General features: G+C 54.3%; 1 protein-coding gene across 5 annotated transcripts in view; it reads right to left on the bottom strand.

The window, feature by feature from the left end:
* Positions 1–1,239: 1,239 nt before the first annotated feature.
* Positions 1,240–18,401, bottom strand: part of TRIM39 (tripartite motif containing 39) — a 30,217-nt gene continuing 13,055 nt past the window's right edge. For 2 of the 5 annotated variants that reach the window (XM_077833513.1, XM_077833515.1), the window contains exons 2-8: positions 11,581–11,725; positions 10,910–11,328; positions 10,140–10,235; positions 9,046–9,276; positions 7,638–7,660; positions 6,765–6,880; positions 1,240–6,060 (exon numbers count right to left, since the gene is read on the bottom strand). In XM_077833513.1, coding sequence (XP_077689639.1) covers positions 5,513–6,060; positions 6,765–6,880; positions 7,638–7,660; positions 9,046–9,276; positions 10,140–10,235; positions 10,910–11,323 — 1,428 coding nt within the window. In that variant the 5' untranslated portion in view covers positions 11,324–11,328; positions 11,581–11,725 and the 3' untranslated portion in view covers positions 1,240–5,512. Of the gene's footprint in view, positions 6,061–6,764; positions 6,881–7,637; positions 7,661–9,045; positions 9,277–10,139; positions 10,236–10,909; positions 11,329–11,580; positions 11,826–13,061; positions 13,191–18,401 lie in introns of those variants that run through there. The other 3 variants (XM_077833514.1, XM_077833512.1, XM_077833516.1) reach the window with 3 other exon arrangements.

The raw sequence follows: 18,401 nt of genomic DNA, 5'->3' as shown, positions 1-18,401 counted from the left end.
CCAGAGAACAGACCCTTCTGTAATTTTGTCCAGGCTCTTAACTAACTGTGCCTGATAACGCTACCAGTCAGGGTGACCCCTTCACCCTCTACACAACCAGTGTCCCTCTCTTCTCCCTCAACCTCCTACCAGGGACAATGGCATCTTATTGCCCCCACACTCACAACGTAACTGATTTTAACCCAAATGACCCAAACTGTTGCATAGTTGAAATGCAAATGAGGCTTGCTCCATACCAGCCATTTCCCTTTGCTCACCAACAGGTGGCAGCAGAGAGTGCCCTCTGTTACAGAGGCCCGGCCCATCTGGGGTTCTCAAGTAGTTTTGGGCTACCCTTCCATTCACAAACAAATGTCAAGAGCAAGCTGTCTTCTCTCTAGGACTTCAAGCTGTTCACCAAACAGCATTAATCCTGATTCCCACTACCCCCTAGCTTTAACCGCTAGACCAATGTTCCCTCTAATTTTTTCCATCCATGTGCGTAATGAATTTTGTTATGTGCACAATATTGAGGTAATGTGTGGATGTGCGCCACCAGTAGAAACCAAAAACCAAGATACAATATATATTTTTAAAAAGTTACCATAGGGATAATTAATCCAGCCAGGACAGGTTAGGCATTTTGTACTCACTACTCAAAGAACAAAATTTAAGCGTAAGTGAGAAATAAAAATTATAAAATGCACAGACCAGTCAAAAAACTAAAATAACACACTTTGAAAGAAGTATCAAGAAGTAACAACACCACAAGTATGTGTTGGGAGGTCAGTGTAAAAGACAGGGTGTGTGTGTGTGTGTGTGACAGAGACGTGTGTTGCCCCTTTAAGTACGCTGCCCTTTTAAGTAGATCAGCAAGTTCAGACACAGCAGCGGCTGCCAGCAAGCTCCCTCCGTCCCCTCCCCCCACTCTGTGGAGATGGGGTACGGGGCAGGGGAACACCCTAACATCAGCACCCCTCTCCCCTTCCCCGCTCTACACAGCAAGCAGGAGCCTCCTGGGAGCAGCTCCAAGGCAGAGGGCACGAGCAGCACATGACAGTGGGGGGTAGGGACACCTGAACTGTGCAGCACTTGATAGCCTGCTGGGTGGCCACCCAGCCGTGCAGCTTACAGGGAACATAGCACTAGACCCCACTGCCCTCCCAGAGCCTGGGATAGAACCCAGGAGTCCTGACCCCCAGCCTCCCCTCCTTGCTGGTGCTCAGTGCACAGTGAGGAAGAGCCGTACACACCAGGGAGTCTAAGAAAATCGGTGGTTTATTGATGACAAGTCGCAGGCCATTATACGATACAAGCCACAGAGACAGGTTCTTGCCCGGCCAGCTGGGACAGACCACAGCGCACACAATTGCCTCCACATTCCAGGGGAGCGGAGGTGCCTTCTTTGTACCCACCCCCCAATGGGGACAGGAGCAGGGACTGTGCCCCCCAACCACAGAACACCCCCTGCTGACGAGTCACAGCCCCACCCCTGCAGGGACCCCTCTGGGGGGCAGGGGGGAGCTGGGGCCCATTCAACCTTTGGCCTCCCTGCTGAGGTGACTAGCACTGGGGTGTGTCAGGACAGGTGGGGATCAAGGCACCTTCTCTGCTGACACCCACCAGCTCATTACACCCATGGGTGCACCAAGTGGAATGCACTTCTGCCCTGCGCGGAGATGGGGCCAGATTGAAACAGGCGCCCCTAGAGGGGAAGGTCCCGTGTACCAATCCCCCACACACTGAGCCAGCTGCCCATCCAAACTAATGGGGAAAGGCTCTGCATCCCATCCTGCTCTGCCTTAAGCCAGCCAGTCCCTGTCCTGGGCCACTAGTTACACACACAGCTAGTTAATGCATTACAAGCGGTGCCCCTCTCTCCCCTCCTTCACACACAGCTACTCGAATATGGAGCCTTTCGAGGTGTCACACTGCCCTTCTCTGCCTGGGGCAGAAAAGCATCTCCCCAATGAGGCTCTGACCCCTCCTGGGCATGAATGAATCCTTGATACTTCCCCATCCGCTGCGAGTCAGAATCTGAGCCCTCCGTCCCAGCTCCTGCAAAATCTCCACTCCTAAAGAGCTGCCCTGCCCCACCCCAGAGGTGGCTGCATCTCAGTGCTGGGTGAGCACATCCTTTGCTGATTTTCTGGTCAGCTGTTACCCAGAGGTGGCTGCATTTCACCAAGTCTCACCTGAGCCAGACTGTTTAGATTGGAAGCTCTTTGAGGCAAGGAGTATCTCTGACTACACGCGGGCACACAGCGCACAGCCCAGTGTGGTCCTATCTCAGCTGGGAACTAGCTACTACTGAAATACAAATAATCATCAGCTCCTGCGTAACCCCGGCAAGGAGTATTCTCCCGCACAGTGATCAGGCGTGGCCGTATGTTCTCAAAACACGAACCTAGTCTTGCTAAAGACTCCCAGTGAGAGATGCCCTCCCTTGGGAAGCAGCCACACGGGTTAGTCGCCCGTTCTGTGGAAAATCTGCACCTTGCCTCCACTCGCAATTTGTCTCGCTTCAACTCCCGGCTGTCGGCTCCCACGTGGCTGCCGATGGCTGGACTGAAAAGCCCTTGGGTGGCAGAAACCTTCACCTGGGTGGGCATTTATGTTGAGGGGGCTCGGAAGGGCTGAACCCAAACTCAAAGGGGGACAGATCTGGAGCAGCCTGCGATAATTTAAGTAGCTCAACATGCGGTAACCAGGATGTAATGTTTACTGTCTGCACATAAGCCCCTACCACTGGGAGTTTCGCCTGCAGGCCGGTTGCTGTTCCAAAATCCGTTTCTCTCTTGTTGTGCTCCATTCCTACTGTTAACGACAATCAATCCTTTGGTTTCGGGTCAAGGTACCCAACATGGGGGCCAACTTCCATAGGTCCTGCTAGAGAAGCACAGCTGATACTTGGGGTGCCGGAGCCCGGGAAGGGGGCTCAGAGTGGGAAAATGTGGGAATCCCACCCCAGGAAAAGGAAGAGCTCGACGGCCAGTGGGGGTGCACTCAGCTCAGAAAAGGAGCGAGAGGTGCAGTTAGCTCTGGAACGGCGATGGAGATTTCCGACCTGTAAACATGGGCAACGCCAACACACCCAGTTACCCTTGTATTGAGTCCAAAGACTTTAGACTAAAACATTTAAATCCTTAGGGGACTTAATGTTAAGTGTCGCAAGGCAAGACCAACGTGCCACCACTCTGCAACGGCAGGGAACACGAGGTCTGCGTTCTCCTCATCCAAACAACCCCTGGTGGAAAGTCCTATTTAATTCCCCTCACGGCCACTTCTTGAGCCAATCAGGGCTGAACAATTGGCTCTTCTAACCCCACAGCTGACATCTGAACACGGTACATGAGTCAGGGAGGAAACCAGCTCGTTGGAGAATGAAAACCTTGCATGTTCCGCAGATACAACTCAGGGAGAAGAGACGGAGCCAGTTTTGACACAGTCGATTTCCAACCGTAACTGCGCTGTGACAGGTTTTTGGGCACCCCAGCCTACTTCCTTGCTTTAACGGAGTTCTTCATTGCCCAGAAGTTATTTCCTCACTTTTTCTTTTCTTCAAAAGACATGTACTCAATTATTTCATGTTCAAGAGAGATCAGGGTGCAGAGCAGCATGGATATGGATGCACCTGATGGGTTATTAAAGATCGAGTGGCAGAGGGCAAAGAAAGCATGGAGGTGCATTTTCAAAGCTGCTGCAGTGGGGTGGAATGGAAGGGGTTGGGAACCGTGCAAGGTTTTCCTGATACTGCCAGAGTGGAGGCTACCAGGTAAACTTCGCCCTCTCATGGAGGGAGCAGAGGGGAGTTCAGTCTCTAGCCTATTCACTCATAGGCGTCTCCTGTTTAACACAGGTTAGAACAGATGATCGAGTGGGTCCAGTAACTTCCACCCCTGCCACAAACAAATCCCAAAACAGGCCTTCCCCAGAGAGTTCACCCCAGAGCAAGGGGGAAGACTCAGCCCAAAGGAGTTGGTCAGTCCTAAACATTTCCTCTGGCCTAGACAAGCGTGACAGGTGATTTCCCAAGAAGATACACCACCATCAGGAGACCGAGGGGTTGTGCCCCCTCAAACAACCTGGAACACTGAGTGACAAGGCTCAATATGCTCCCTTTTCTGGGTACCAATTTATCATCTAGACCGCTACCCCTGCCTCTCTGCCGGCACCAGATCAGGCTGACGGTCCAGCTAGTGTAGTACCAGTTTGCCCTCCTAGAGCTGGGCACAGAACCCAGGAGTCTGGGCACCCAGCCCCCCCGCTCTACTAGACACATCACTCCCCTCCCAGAGCTGGGAACGAAACCAGGAGTCCTGACTCCCCGGACCTAATCGACTGGACCCCACCCTGCCTGCTCTGCTCCAGAAGGGGAATAAACTTGGGTCGTACAAGGCCAAGGATTCTCTCCTGCAGCACGCTCAAGTCCGCTGCCTTTCCCAAGGACTCACCTTGGACAGTCCAAATGGGATGCGTTTTCATGGGAGCCAGGTGGAAACAACACAGTTCCCCCCCCTCCTCCCCCCCACCAAAAAAACCAGGAGACAAGTGCAAGAGGAGCCCAGGATCAAAGTGACTCAGGGACTGCGAACTCAGCCAGACAAGCAAGGATCCACCCCCTTGAGTCCATTCTGGAGGGAGAGATCGGGCCACGTCATGGAGGGAACAGAGTGATTTGGAGGGCGGGGCCACCTCGTAAATCTGTTGGATCCCTGTTTATCCAACGCCCCTCAGAATGAGCTGCCGACATCCCCATAGTCCTTCGCAGCCTGTCTCCCCCAATTCTAATCAGAACCCCCACCCCTCCTGTTGCAGTCCATGGTGACTTATTAGCATCTACACACCCAAGAGAGATACCCATGGCTTTAACCTGGGGGGTCATGGTGGTGGGGGATTTACTAGTCCCTGGGTCCAGATCCCCCTCAACGGCAGGGTCCCCCCACTGCTGGAGGGGGTGGTAGCTCCCGCCCATAGAGGGAACCCAGGGTCTTGTCCTTCGGGACTGCACTGGAGTCTGATGTCCGTGCTGGCCCCCATTAGGGGGAGAGATGAGGGCGATGGGGGTTGTCCGCCGCAGCCTGGAAAGGCAGAGGCGTCAGAGAGCTGTGAGATCCCCCCGCCCCAGTCCATGCTGGGGGCAGAAGTGGGATCTAGCAGCCTCCATCACTCCCTGTCCAGGAAGGCTGGCTGGCTGGAAGGCGGGGGGAAAATGGAACGGAGGAGTTCCTTCATGGCTGATTCCAGCGTGCATGGCAGGGGGCTGCAAAGCCCAACCCACTAGGGTTGGACTAAATCAGGGCATGGCCAGCGAGGTGGCCCCCGCAGTCTGCGGGGAGGGGTGGGGCCTTCAGTAATCCACTTCTGGCCCCGCCCCGGCTCTCCCGGTCCACAAGCAGGGTCTCCAGGAAGGCAGTAAGAGCCATGGTGCTCATCACAGTCAGGGCATGCGGGTGCACAGCAGAAACCAGATCCATGCCTCCTGCCTAGCCCCAGTCTGCAAGGAGGCTGGCGCGAGCAGCCTCCAGCCCCGTCACTCCCAGTCCGTGGGGGTGCGGATGACGAGGGGGGCGGCGTTCTTGCGTCCGGCGCGGATGCCCGGGTAGAAGAGGGGCCAGATCTTCTCGGTGAAGGTGTCCGTGAAGGTGTAGATGTGGGAGCGGTCGGTCACGTTGTAGAAGGACACCCGCCCGGCCTCATAGTCCAGGAAGACGCCCACCCGCTTGGGCTTCACAAGGAGGTGCAGCGGGGTGAAGGGGGTGGTGGTGGCCGCGTACTTGTCGCCGTTCCACAGCCGCACTCGCCAGTAACCCGTCTCGGGCAGGGCCATCAGTTCGCCTTTGCGGCTCACCGAGTCCTTGCAGACACCCAGGGCCCAGTGCGTCTTGTCGCCCACCTCCACCTCCCAGTAGTGGCGGCCCGAGGTGAAGCCCTCGGTCGCCAGGACGCAGGGGTAGATGGTGAAGCGACGTGGGGTGTCAGGCAGGTCCCGCAGACGCGTGTCCACGAACTTCACGCTCTTGCGGTCCTCGGAGAGCACCAGGTTGGGATGGGCCGTCTCAGGGTCCAGGGTCACGTCTCCTGGAGGGGAAGAGGGGCCGGGCAGTCAGTCCTTTGCCCCACCCCATATTGCCCTTGGGGTCGCCCCACACCCAACCATCAACCCCACTGCCACTCCTTTCTCAAATCACCCCCTCCAAACCAAACCCCCACTCACCCCTCACCCAACCCCACTGCCGCCCCCTTCCCGAATCCCCCCGTGCCAGGCCCACACCCTCTCCCAACTGACCCCCTGACTAACCTCACCTCCCCCCACCCCTTCCCAACTGACCTCCCCATTCATCCCACCTGACGTCCCCGCCAACCCTTCCCAAATCCCCTCCGTGCCAGTCCCCTCCGCCTCCAAACAGACCCAACTGATCCCCCCCACCTCCTCCAAACCAGCCCCCCACTGACCTCCTCCAAACCAGTGCCCCCAGTCTCTCAGCCTCATGCCCCCCCCAACCCACCTCCATGGCCCCCCTCCCCCACAAACCTTCCCACAGCACCCTTTTCACTTCTCTTCCCCCTCCCCCCCCAATGGCCCCCAAATGCACTGGGAGGAGGGTCCTGCTCATTCTACCCCTCCCGGTTCTCGCTAACCAAGGCATCGACGCCTTCAGAGCCAGCAGGGTTCCCAGGCCCTGTATGTTCTCTGGCGAACAGGGTGGGAGAGGGACCAGCCCCCCACGACCAGGGAAGGAAGGGACCCCACCCAGGGCAGAGCCCTCAGCAGCCCCACTCACCGATCAACCTCTTGATGATCTTGCGCAGGACGAAGTACTGCCGCGGGAAGCTGCAGAAATTCTTCTCCAGCTTGATGGGGACCGAGGCCAGTTCCATGGTCTGCACCGTCTCACACCTGAAGGGGGCGACACACAGCTAGCAGCACATCAGCTGGGTCTGAGCTCCCAGCACAGGGGCCCACAGGGCCAGAGCCCTGGCCTACCCTATCCAAGGTACCTGTCTGCCACAGTCACTGTCGGATCTGAGCGCCGCATGGCCTGTAACATAGTTCTCCTCCAGGCACTCTGAGAGGAAGGGCAGGACTGTTAACACGGAGCATTTCAGAGACACTTATCCTGCCTCACAAACCCTGCCTGCACCTGAGACACAGGGCTAGGAGGGGGAAACTGAGGCACGGAGAAGCCAAACAACGAGCCAAGCCAGCAACAGAATCTAGGAGTCCTGACTCCGAGTCCCCCTTCCCCTGCTCTAACCAATAGACTTCACTCCCTTCCCAGAGTTCAGGAATTCTGGCTCCCAGCCCCCACTGCTGTAACCCATTAGACCTTATTCCCTTTCCAGAGCTGGGCACAGAACCCAGGAGTCCTGACTCACAGCACCCCCCCACTCTAACCAGTGGACCGCACTGCCCTCCCAGAGCTGGGGATAGAACCCAGGAGTCCTGACTCCCAGCGCCCCCACCCTAAGCCACCAGACCCCACTCTGATATTTTGGTCCAAGACATGGGCTGGCTCAGTTGTTTGTCCATTCCTGCAGCTCTGACCCACCCACTAGGCCCCAGCCCTGATCAGATCCTTTCCCCTTTGAGAGCAGGGGGTTGGACGGTGCTGTCTTCACCTCCCAGGGTGAGGGCTGGGAAATGGAGGCCTTACCTTTCCAGGGTGCTCTTTATGTCCTACAGGAAGAGAAAAGAAGTGGATCAAGGGAGGTTCCAGGACTTGGTCAGGCAGTATCCAAGCTGCCCAAACCCCAGGGTGGGACAGGTCTCCCACCGCATGCTCCCCAGAGAGATTCCCCATCAAGGCCCGTCCACCACCTATGACAGGATCGTCTCCTACATCCTATCCCCTAATGCTTTGCCTATCAGAGCTGAAGATGCCCCAAACAGGGCCCATCTCGCCCAGTCCCAAAAGGCAACCAGGCTTGGCTCCCTATATCTAGGTCCCCAGCGTTCTGGCCCATCCTGGTTTGAGACGTCTCCAGCAAAGCAACGGACCTCCCAGACCTTCCCCCGGCACGACAGCCTCCTTGATGGGCAGTGGCTCAACCACAGAGCACGTGGCTCGGCCTCGGAAGGTCTCGGCTCTTTGCACATCTGCATGCGATGACATCTCAGGGGCCAGGTTTCCCCCACCACGTTGAGGACACCTGGGAGATACAAGGGCCTTCTCTGGGTCCGGCCAGAGCTCCAGTCGGAGCCCTTCTAAGATCCTCAGTGGGGCACCTCTAAGGAGCAGAGCAGACCAAGGAGTCAGGAAGTAGCTCTTGAGAGAGAGAGAGGTCCCTAAACCTCCCTCCTCCCAACAAAATCATGCTGACCCATCCAAGTGGGACCTCCTGATGGCCAAAGCCTGGTCTACGCCTGTAGAATAGCTATGCTGGTTGGGGGTATGTGAGACTTTACTGACAGACTTATGCTGGGACAAGGTGGAGACTGGAACCAGTCTAACTTATTTCACTTTGGCAAAGCGGAATGAGCTACCCTGGTGCAAGCACTTGCAGGCCAGTAGAATGATCTCTGTGCTAGAGGCAGACAAGGCCGAAGGAGGTGTCCGGTCCCTTGCCAGGAAGCTCCAAGGCACCTCTGGTTAAATGTCCTTGTTATGGATTCTCCAGGAAGTCTTCCTCCAAAGCCAGCCAGGTATCTGAGGAGCAAGCTCAGAATAGGCCCCAGAAGAAACTCTTGTGACAGGATGGAAATACTGGGTGCCTCCTTAGATGGAGACGGAGCTCCATCCATATCCGTATGGAGATGTCCAACAGTGCCCCTCCGTGGGCTCAGGAGACTCCTGGGGTGGGAGCTCCAGGGATCGGATGGGAATTCTGGCTGCTTCCTCCAGCCTTAAGAGCTGGAAGTGGCTTGGGAGGAAGCTCTGGAGGACAGAGGTCCCTCAACTCCCCCACTCTGGAAACTCCAGACAGGGGTGCCATTTTGAGCCTCTCTGGAGAAATCTCTGTGGGTAGGATGGAAATCCGCGTGCTTGCCCAGGGATTCAGCCACGTCCTGCTGGGTACCAACCTAAGGGCCAGGAAAAGAGGATGCCCCTCAGGGCTCCTCACCTTGAGCATCTCGATGCCCGACTGCAGGCACTTCTCCTCAATCTCAGTGATGAGCTGGTTGAGGGAGAGGCGGTGGTCTGACAGCTGGGCCACGTTGTCCTTTAGCTTCTGCAGGATCTCCTTCTCCTCCTCCTCCAGTCGTCGCAGCAGCACCTGCTGCTCCTCCTCCAGGAACTGGTGCAGCTCTTCAAACTCACTCACAATCAGCTGCCGACGGCTCTCCACCTTTCTCTGCAGTGGCGGGGAGAGGGGAGGACCAAGCTGGAGTCAGGCATGGGGAAAGGCAAGGGATGAGCCCGGGTCTCCCCCAGATCTGGCCACAGAGCAGCAGAACAGGGGGTCTCCCCAGATCTGGCTAAAGAGGAAGGGAGCAGGGGGTTTCAGGATGGGGGGCGTTCCCCAGACCTGGGGGTCCCAGGTGATGGTGGTGGTGGTGTTGCCCCAGGTCCAACTAGAGGGATTATCCCAGGTGCATTTGTGCGGGATGTCTCCACAGAGCTGAACAGAGAGGAGCTGAGGAGCTGAGTGCAGTGGGAACCCGGCTGGGACCTCTCTATAGGTGGGCAGAGATGGTTATTCTCTTTGCAGAGCGTACATGTAGATTGCTCCACCGGCTGTCAAAATGCAGCCACCTCTGGGGCAGAGCGCGGCGGCTGTGATACCGCGAGGCAAAGCCGCAGAATAGCGTGGGGGAGGATGCAAAGGGGAGCCCCGTATCCACCTGAAACCAGACTGCAGGGGGCTCATGGAGGCAGAACGGAGCCACCTGAGTTGGGATTTGGACCCCAGGGGCAGTGCTGTGACTCCTGAGATAAGCAACAGGAGATCTTCACTCATCTCACACAAGCAGGGTTTCTGACATGTCTCAAAGATGGCACTTCCAGAAGCACAGTGCCCCCTAGCATTAGACTGGGGCATTGGGAGCCAGCACTGACTGTGAGGGGAGAGTGCCCCCTACTAAGGCCTCCCGCAGGTCTCCTATCCAAGCTGGGACCCTGCCCAACCCAGCTCCGCAACTCATGGCTGGATCAGCACATCTGACGGATGACCCAGCCACAGGTGACAGAGCAAACCCCTGAGCCCCTGCCACCTGCCTTCAGCTCTCCGGGTTTCTTCTCCTCCTGGGATTTGCAGTGGGCAATGTCCTGCAGCTTCCGCTCCAGAGGCTCCAGACACTGCTGCAGCTTCTCCTGGGAGGACACAGAACATTTAACAAGCTGGATCCAGCCACAAGATTCAGGCTCAAATCAGCAGTAACCAGATGGTCAGTTCCCTAGCATTTAGATGGGCCATGGGTGACGCTATGGTAAGGAAAAGGGCTTACAGCTGTTGGGAGGCACAGTCAAGGCCAGAGAAGAACCCAGTCCCCTATGGACAGTCCAGTCTCAGTCCACCCTCATCTAACCACTCACAGAGCTGGGGACAGAGCCCAGAAGTCCTGGCTCCCAGCCCCCACTGCTCTCACCCGCTAGACTCCACTGGTGCTGCGCTCCCCTGTGTGTATCATTAGGACTTCTGGGGGCATATCCCCTGGATCTCAGCACTGCGGTAATCAGAGCTGATTCCTTCCCAGTGAATTGTGGGAAAACTTGTCTGTCCTTCCGGGGACACAGGTGGCATTGTGGGAAGGCACTGGAGGACAACCAGCTCTGGAGAGGTTTAGCCTGCATCCTCACTGGATGAGGGTGAGTGAAAGCGGCATCCGAGGGCTACGTATGGATGAGGGGGGTGGGTTAGAACTTGGGCTAGCTCTACAGTGAAGACAGATGCTAGAGGGACCCTGGGAAACCTTCTCCAGCTCATGGACTGTAAAGCACCGGCCCTGGGGAAAGGGCCGGGTGTCACCTCTTGGGCAGCCTCCCACCTTGTACTCCAGGGAGGCGTCGTCCAGGGGCACCACGGTGTGGGAGCGGTGGTCGTGGGAGATCTCGCACACCAGGCAGACGGCCTCCTGGTCCTCCTTGCAGAAGAGGTTGAGCACCTCGTTGTGCTTCCCGCACAAGCTCTCGTCCCGCACCTTGCGCTTGGTGGCCTGCAGCTGCTTGGCTATCTCCACCATGTTGCCCAGTTGCCGGTTGGGCTTGAGGGTGCGGTGGCGGAAGGTCTTGCGGCAGACGGGACAGGGGAAGTCCCGGTTCAGTTCCTCCCACCAGCGGGTGATGCAGACCCGGCAGAAGTTGTGGCCACAGTCGATGATGACCGGGTCCTTCAGGTACTCCAGGCAGACGGAGCAGCTAGCCTCCACCTGCAGGTTCTCCAGGGGGTTGGTGGTAGCCATGGTACCTGCAAGACAAGGGGGAAATAGCTGTGTGGGAATGGGGGCCTTTCCCCTCCAGGGAGAGCCAGCTCTGATCTGGCCCCCGCACGGAGGGACTGACGGGCTTGGGGTTGTGTGGAATGGGGCCTTTCCCCTCTAGGGGGCGCTGGCTCAGATCCAGCCCCAGGGCAGAGGGACTGGCTGGCTCAGGGTGTGTGTGGAATGGGACATGGGGCCTTTCATCAAACAGTCGGGAGGAGAGAGAAGATCCCACTCACTTTTTGGTTTCACTCCACAAGAATGGGTTGAGCATTCGCAGCAGGCTGCAGCGACGAGCCAGCAGCCGATCCCCAACACGCTCCGTGGATCTCTCAGTGGCTCTGGGCAAGTGGTGCCCTCTCCCACAATCTGGGCAGCGGTAAGCTGAAGGCACAGAGTGCGGAAACGTGGATGTTGTATGGGAAACAATTCCATTACAAGGAGCCCAAACATCACATGATCGTCAAGAGTCACCGGAGCACTCCTGTGTTATACACGTGATCGGCTCTGAGGCACCACCCCCGAAAGTGGCTGCAGCTGACGCCCCCTCCCCCAGTTGAGGAGGAGATCAAGCTGGGTACTGTTGCTTCTTTGTGATACACAGTGATGGCCTGAAAGGGCTAAACTAATTTCTTCCCCTCGCCTCCCATCCCACAATTAGAAATTCAAGTCCCGTCTATCCTGGAAGTCTCAGTGGAAGACTGGAGAACTGGTCGGATTTTATCACAGATACAAAGCAGGTCAAACTTGATCCACTGAAAAGAGAGATTTATACCCAGACTGCTTTAGAAACATCTTGGGGGTTCTGTTGACACCTACTTATGGACATAGGAAAGAGGACTGGGGGTCTTTTATCTCAATATCCTATCTCCAACTGGCCCGAGCATGAGATGCTTCAGAGGAAGACACAAGAGACACCCCCCAGTGGCCAACGATGGGATAACATGTTCCTAGGAAAATCTACCTCAGCCCCCAGTAGTCAGAAGTCGGTTCATGCACCAGGAGGGTTTTTAGCTCAGCCAAAACTAGTTTAAAATACATATTAATTTATTATTATTATTATGGGTTGGGTTAAACTTAACTGAAGCAAACGGGTGAACCAGTCTCCTTCCATTCTGGATAAATTTAAGAAAACAATTAAGCTCTTTTACGGAACCAGATAGTTGAAACAATGGAAGCCACCACCCAAAACACAGGCACGGGTCATGGCCCCCCAAAAAGGAACACACTGCTGGTGAGTTAAGTGGTGGAGAGGATGTTGGAGCTGCGTGTGTCTGTGACAGAAGCAGCAGAAAGAGCAGAGAAGCTGACAGAAAAGACAGCAAGAATAAGCTATGCTCCATCTTGTCTCAGTGTGGGGAGGTGGGGTGGACTAGATGACTTTCTCGACGTCCCTTCCAGCCCCACATTACTAAGTTTCTAAGAAAGCTCAGGCCAGCCAGAAAAAGCAGCGGGGCTGTGACTCTAAGAAAAAGCAGAGAGAGTGCTTTTGGGCAGAGTGCTGATGGGAAAAGGGCTTGAGACTGTTTCCTGTTCGATTCCTCCTGTGTTCAGGGAAACAGGACTTTGTAAATAAACAGGGACTGCATCAAAGAAACACCTGACTCCATCACCAATTTCTCCTCCTAATGGTAACAACCTGCAGAGTTGGAACACTAGCTAACAGCTCAGGTCAAAAAGGGGTCGCAGTTTTCCAACTCCAGATATTTTTATTACCCACCTAAATGTCCAAAGCTATTTAGACTTCCACTAGCTCTTCACCTCAGCGATATCCTAAGGCAGGGGTCTCCCAACTTTATGAGACGAGGGCCATATTAGATTTCTGAAGGGGCTTCGTGGGCCGAAGCGACTGTGAAAGAAATTAAATATATGCAAAATATATGAAAAATTGTTAAAAAAACAACACTACGCTATTGTGTCAGTTTTGCATTAAATTCGAAATCAGGCTCCCCTTTTTGGGTCTGCTCTGACCCGTGCGAGCTCCCTTCTCCCTGTGCCTGCTACACGTGCCTGCTCTGCTGAAGCAAATGACAAAGGATTGAAGGTTTGGCTGTACTTTGGTAAGAGAAGCTCCATGTTCCCATTGTTGGTTGGGACTGTTTGGTTCTATTAGTTCTGTAGCTAAAATTTAACCATTATGAAATTGTTAATTTCTATCTTCTTTACTCCATTTATTGGAGATCGTAATTAAGCATCTGGCTTGTATTTTTACTCTAAGTTGGCTCCCCTTTTGGGAGGACCCTGACTCCCGGGGGCACTCACCCCTCCGCACAGCTCAGCTGAGCTACCCCCCCACCCCCCCGTGAGCTGCTGCCAGTGGCCCCTCCCCCTGCCTGCTGGCCGTGCCTACTCAGCTGTTTGCTTCTCCCCTGTTGGTTGGAGGGCCGGACAAATGGAAATCCCGGGCCGCATCCGGCCCGCAGTTTGGAGACCCCTGTCCTAAGGCAATAAGTTCCACAGCCTAACTGTGCAAAATATAGTACAGTAACTCCCCACTTAACGTCCTCTCGCTTAACACTGTTTCAATCTTACGTCCCTGCTCAATTACAGAACATGCTCCATTTAAAGTTGTGCAATGCTTTGCTATAACATCATTTGGCTGCCTGCTTTGTCCACAGCTGGCGGCCCCCACCAGCTCCCCTACACGCTCCCCCCCGCACAGCGCCTCCCGCCTGCCGGCAGATCCGCCCTCCCAGATCAGCACCCTCCCGCTCCTCCCCCTGCCTCTTGCCCGCGGCAATCAGCTGGCTTGTGGCGTTCAGGAGGGATGGGGGGAAGAGGGAGGACATGGCGCGCAGGCTCCCCCTCCCTCCCCTGCCTCTTGAACACCACAAACCAGCTGATTGCCGTGGGCAGGAGGCAGGGGAGAGGAGCGAGGACGCAGCCTGAGGAGTAAAGGGGGAAGGGGGGGAAGAAGAGGAGGGTTAAGGGTGGGGGCTTGGGGGAAGGGGTGGAGTGTGCGGGCTGAGGGTTGAGCCCCCTGCTCCAGGTGCTTGCAGAGTAGGGGAAGCTGCTGCTGCTGTGCGCAACGTGCTTCTCCTAGCCTACAGCACCTTCAGCTTCCTTGCCTGCCTCACTGTCCCCAGTGCCACGGGCTGTGCCTGTGTGGGGTAAGACAGGGGCACCTCCCAACTATTTATACTGAACTGTATGGCAAAAAAAAAATTTCCCGGAACCTAACCCCCCCATTTACATTCATTCTTATGGGGAAATAGGATTCACTTAACATCGTTTCACTTTTAACTACAACGTTAAGAGAGGAGTTATTGTATTTCCTTCTGTCCGTTTTATCATGGCCCAGGGGGTTAAGGTGCTGGCCTAGGGTCAGGGAGTTCTGGGTTCAGTTACTGGCTCTGCCACAGAGTCCCTGTGTGACCATGGCAAGCTGCTTAGTCTCTGTGCCTCAGTTTCCCCATTTATATAATGGGAAAACAGCACTGCCCTGCCTTATAGGGGCACTGTGAAAACAAATACATAGAAGATTGTGAGACGCTCAGGCCTCTATTGCTGTAATACCTAAGACAGATCATTTTCAATGTATTACTTTCAATTTTGTTCAGCCACCCCGCTAGCCTTTGAGAAAGGGAGTTAGAAAAAAATCAGTGATCACTGAAATGGGTTTTGGGAACAGCTTCTGCAAATTAAACATGTTTGGGGCTGCTCCACACTGAAATAAAAGGGGATTATAAAAATGTATGACACCAAACTGAAAGGAGTGGAGTCCAGTGGTCAGAGCAGGGACTGGGTTCTATCCCTGGCTCTGGGAGGAAAGAAGGGTCTAGTGGTTAGTGCCGGCAGGACTGGGATCATGGCTCCTGTGTGTAAGAAGGATGTGCAACCTCTGTGGCCCATTCACTCCTTGACCCTTTGCTAAGTTTCCCAACAGGGGAGCTAGAGAGTAGCAAAGGGGCTGCTGTTTTCCAATGCCCTGACACAGGTCTGACTGATACCCACCAACTAGTCTCATGAATGCAGAACGGCCCTCAAACAGGAAGGCCTTTCAGTCACTACTGGCCTAGATTGTAGCCAGTAACCCCTAGAGGGGAAAGGTCTCATTCTCCATCGGCCAACAGTCCTCCAGTCCTTCCATTGTGGGGCCAGACCAGAGCTGGCGTCCCGAGAGGCAAAAGGGCCTGTATCCTGTGAGCCAGCCAGTCCCCCTCACCACGTTGACATCCCTGCCACAGTGACACCTCCACAGATTCTTCGAGTCCACCAACCAGCTCAGTATTGAGGCTGGGGTTTCCAAGACAGCGTAAGTGAGGTGGTAGCCAAATACTATTGAATTTCACTCCCTTACGCTCCTCTGGAAACCCCAAGCATTTGACGGAGATCCACCAGACCATCAATGTGAACGTCCTCGCATTCGCGATTTTAAAGCCCTCAGTCCAGTCCCTCGACAGCTCCCCTCTTCCCAAACTAAAATTATTGTGTGAACGTCATTCTAAAATCCTGCCTCCCTCTGGGGGGCTCCAGCAGCTGATCCGACCTGGCCTCCACCTCTGGGCACCTGTGGGATTGTTCCCTCTAGGATGGCGCACTCAATTAGCAGGGGCTGTCAGGGAAGGATTTGATTGCTTTGCTCTCCAACAATCACCTAGGGTGGAATGAATTTTCTTAGGCTCCCTTCACATCAACAGATCAATCAGAGCGCTGGAGGCCTAGGAATTGCCAGACTGGATTGGTAAAAGCATTTGAAGGCTGGCGTGTTGTGAGGTATCAGAACGGTAGTAGGAAGACAGAGCCTGAAGCTTGAGCATGGGGGAAGACCTGTAGCCTGAACCAAAGTCAGGAAAAGGTTTGCTATGAGCAAAAGTCTGTCAAAAAACAGGTGCTTGCCGGCAAGTTCACTGTCTGGTACATAAACTTGGCACAAGTATGGATGGCGTTGCTAAAACACTCTGAATACGTAAACGCATTCCAGCAGGCCAGCACAGGGACACCCCAGCCTGGCGCGAGATGGTTTGACAGAAGTGATGAATGGGGGCGTATTGTCTGGAACATGAGGAATAAAGTACAAAGACGGGTGGTGAAGAGGGATGTTTTGTCTGAAGCAGGAGGAGAAAGGTACAAGGGGAGGTAACAAACATGTCATGAAACAGGTAAGGTGACACCCAAGTTGTTTATCCCAGATTGTCTGTCTCAATCTATAAACACTGAGGTACCTTGCCGTAACCCTTTGGCGGTGGAAAGCCCTGCCACTGATAAGCTGGTCCATTGTCACGGGCATACATGGACTAATGTTCCTCTAGAGCGTGTGGAGAGCTAGCACCCTGCGTTGTTGGCAATAAACCTGGCCAAGCGCCTTCACCAATAAATCAAGTCTGTGGTCTTTCTGGGCAGTTCGCTGGAGGTCTGCTGTGCCTTCTACCTGGCCAGAGCCGGTACCTAGCACACACAGAGAACACACACGCAGCCAACAACTGACAACGTTGGTGACCCCGACTGCTGATTTGGTAAGTAGGCGAGCTTCCCACTATAGGAATTGCGGTCTAACATGGCAGAAAACCCCGAGTTAGGGAATCCCCTTATCCCCAGCGTAGCAGGGTGGTCACCCCGCTCCGGCTCGGAAAGGGTTAAAAGCCAGCTCTCAGAGGGTGCTGGGGCTGAAAGCAGTGAGGGAGGCTGATTGGGTTGGCAGGAGGCTGTTTGGGTTGGCAGCCGCAGGTGTGGCCACAGCCGATTAGGGTCCAGCTGGCCCAGATAAAAGGGCTGGGAGCCGCGTAGAGGGAGTCTCACTCCAGTGGTGGAGTGGGAAGGACCTGGCTACTAGCTAGAGAAGTGTATCTCAAACAGAGCCTTGCTGGAGAAGGACAGGCAGAGCTGGGGAACACTGGCCAGTCGAGGCCCCAAGGCCTGTGGGGGTACTGAGGCTGCAGTGGTGCAGCCAGGCCAGGAAAAGGTAGCAGGTCCAAACCCCCTTGCCCATGATGAGTGGCCATTTCAGCCTACAATTTGCCCCTGAGAAAAGGAGCTAGATGAAGACTGGCAGTCGGTCTCTGAGGCAAGGTGGGCTTAGGGGGTGTGACGTTATGAGTGTAATAGAATATCTCACTGAAAGGTGACAGGCCCAGAAAGAGTTAATTAACTCACAAACTGACCTGACTCATGGCTGAACTTTAAAGACTGGTTAGGAAGATATGTAAATGAATAGAGCTTGGAAATGCAAGTCTGCATTGTTAGAGATAAAAGGGTAGATGTTTGTTCAGGTCTTGTGATGTAAGCAACCAAGTCTTGTCTATGGCTATAGCTTTGATTCAAAGATCAAAAGAGGAATATTAACATTTAGGAAGACACTGGAGGGCAATAGTATTATTGTCTATTTGTCTCTTTGAAGGTTGTGGTAACCTGTATCTGAACTGTTTAATGGATGAATTATCCTGTGCTAATTACCATGATGTTTAGGAGAAGGGAAGTTAAGCCTACTGTTTTCTCAGGCCAAGAGGCTGCTGGAAATGTATAAAAACCCTGGGACAGGATCCTTCTTCATCTCAGATCTGCTTTGGGTTTCAAGAAGGGGAAACCTTAAACCATAAGGATTGAGATCCCCAGTCACTGACTGGAGTCACCCTGAATATGGACACTAGACTATAACCTATAGACTATTTCCAAAAGGACTTCTGGCAACTACAAGCTCATCTCTGCTCTGTATCTGAACCGCAAGAATTGAATTCAAGTCTGTAGGTATATTGATCTCTTAACCAACACTCTCTCTCTTCTTTTTTAATAAATTTTAGTTAACGAGAATTGACTATAAGCGTGTATTTTGGATAAAATCTAAGTTATAATTGGACCTGGATGTGTGGCCGATCCTTTGGGATTGGAAGAACCTTTTCTTTTATACGATAAGATTTTCAGTAAACATCACCGTATCTGACGTGTGTGTCTGGATGGAGGCTGGAGGCTGGGCACTTTAAGGGAACTGTGCTGTTTGGACTTCTGAGTAACCAGTGAAGTAATACACGAGCTGTTTTGTGCTGGCTTGGTAAATCTAAGTATTGGAATATCCACCAGCTTTTGGGGTTTTGTCTGCCCCGTTTTGTTTACAGTTCACCCTAAT

Source organism: Eretmochelys imbricata, chromosome 14 (genome assembly GCF_965152235.1).
Source record: "Eretmochelys imbricata isolate rEreImb1 chromosome 14, rEreImb1.hap1, whole genome shotgun sequence".
NCBI lineage: Eukaryota > Metazoa > Chordata > Testudines > Cheloniidae > Eretmochelys > Eretmochelys imbricata.
This window is presented reverse-complemented; position numbering and strand designations above follow the sequence as displayed.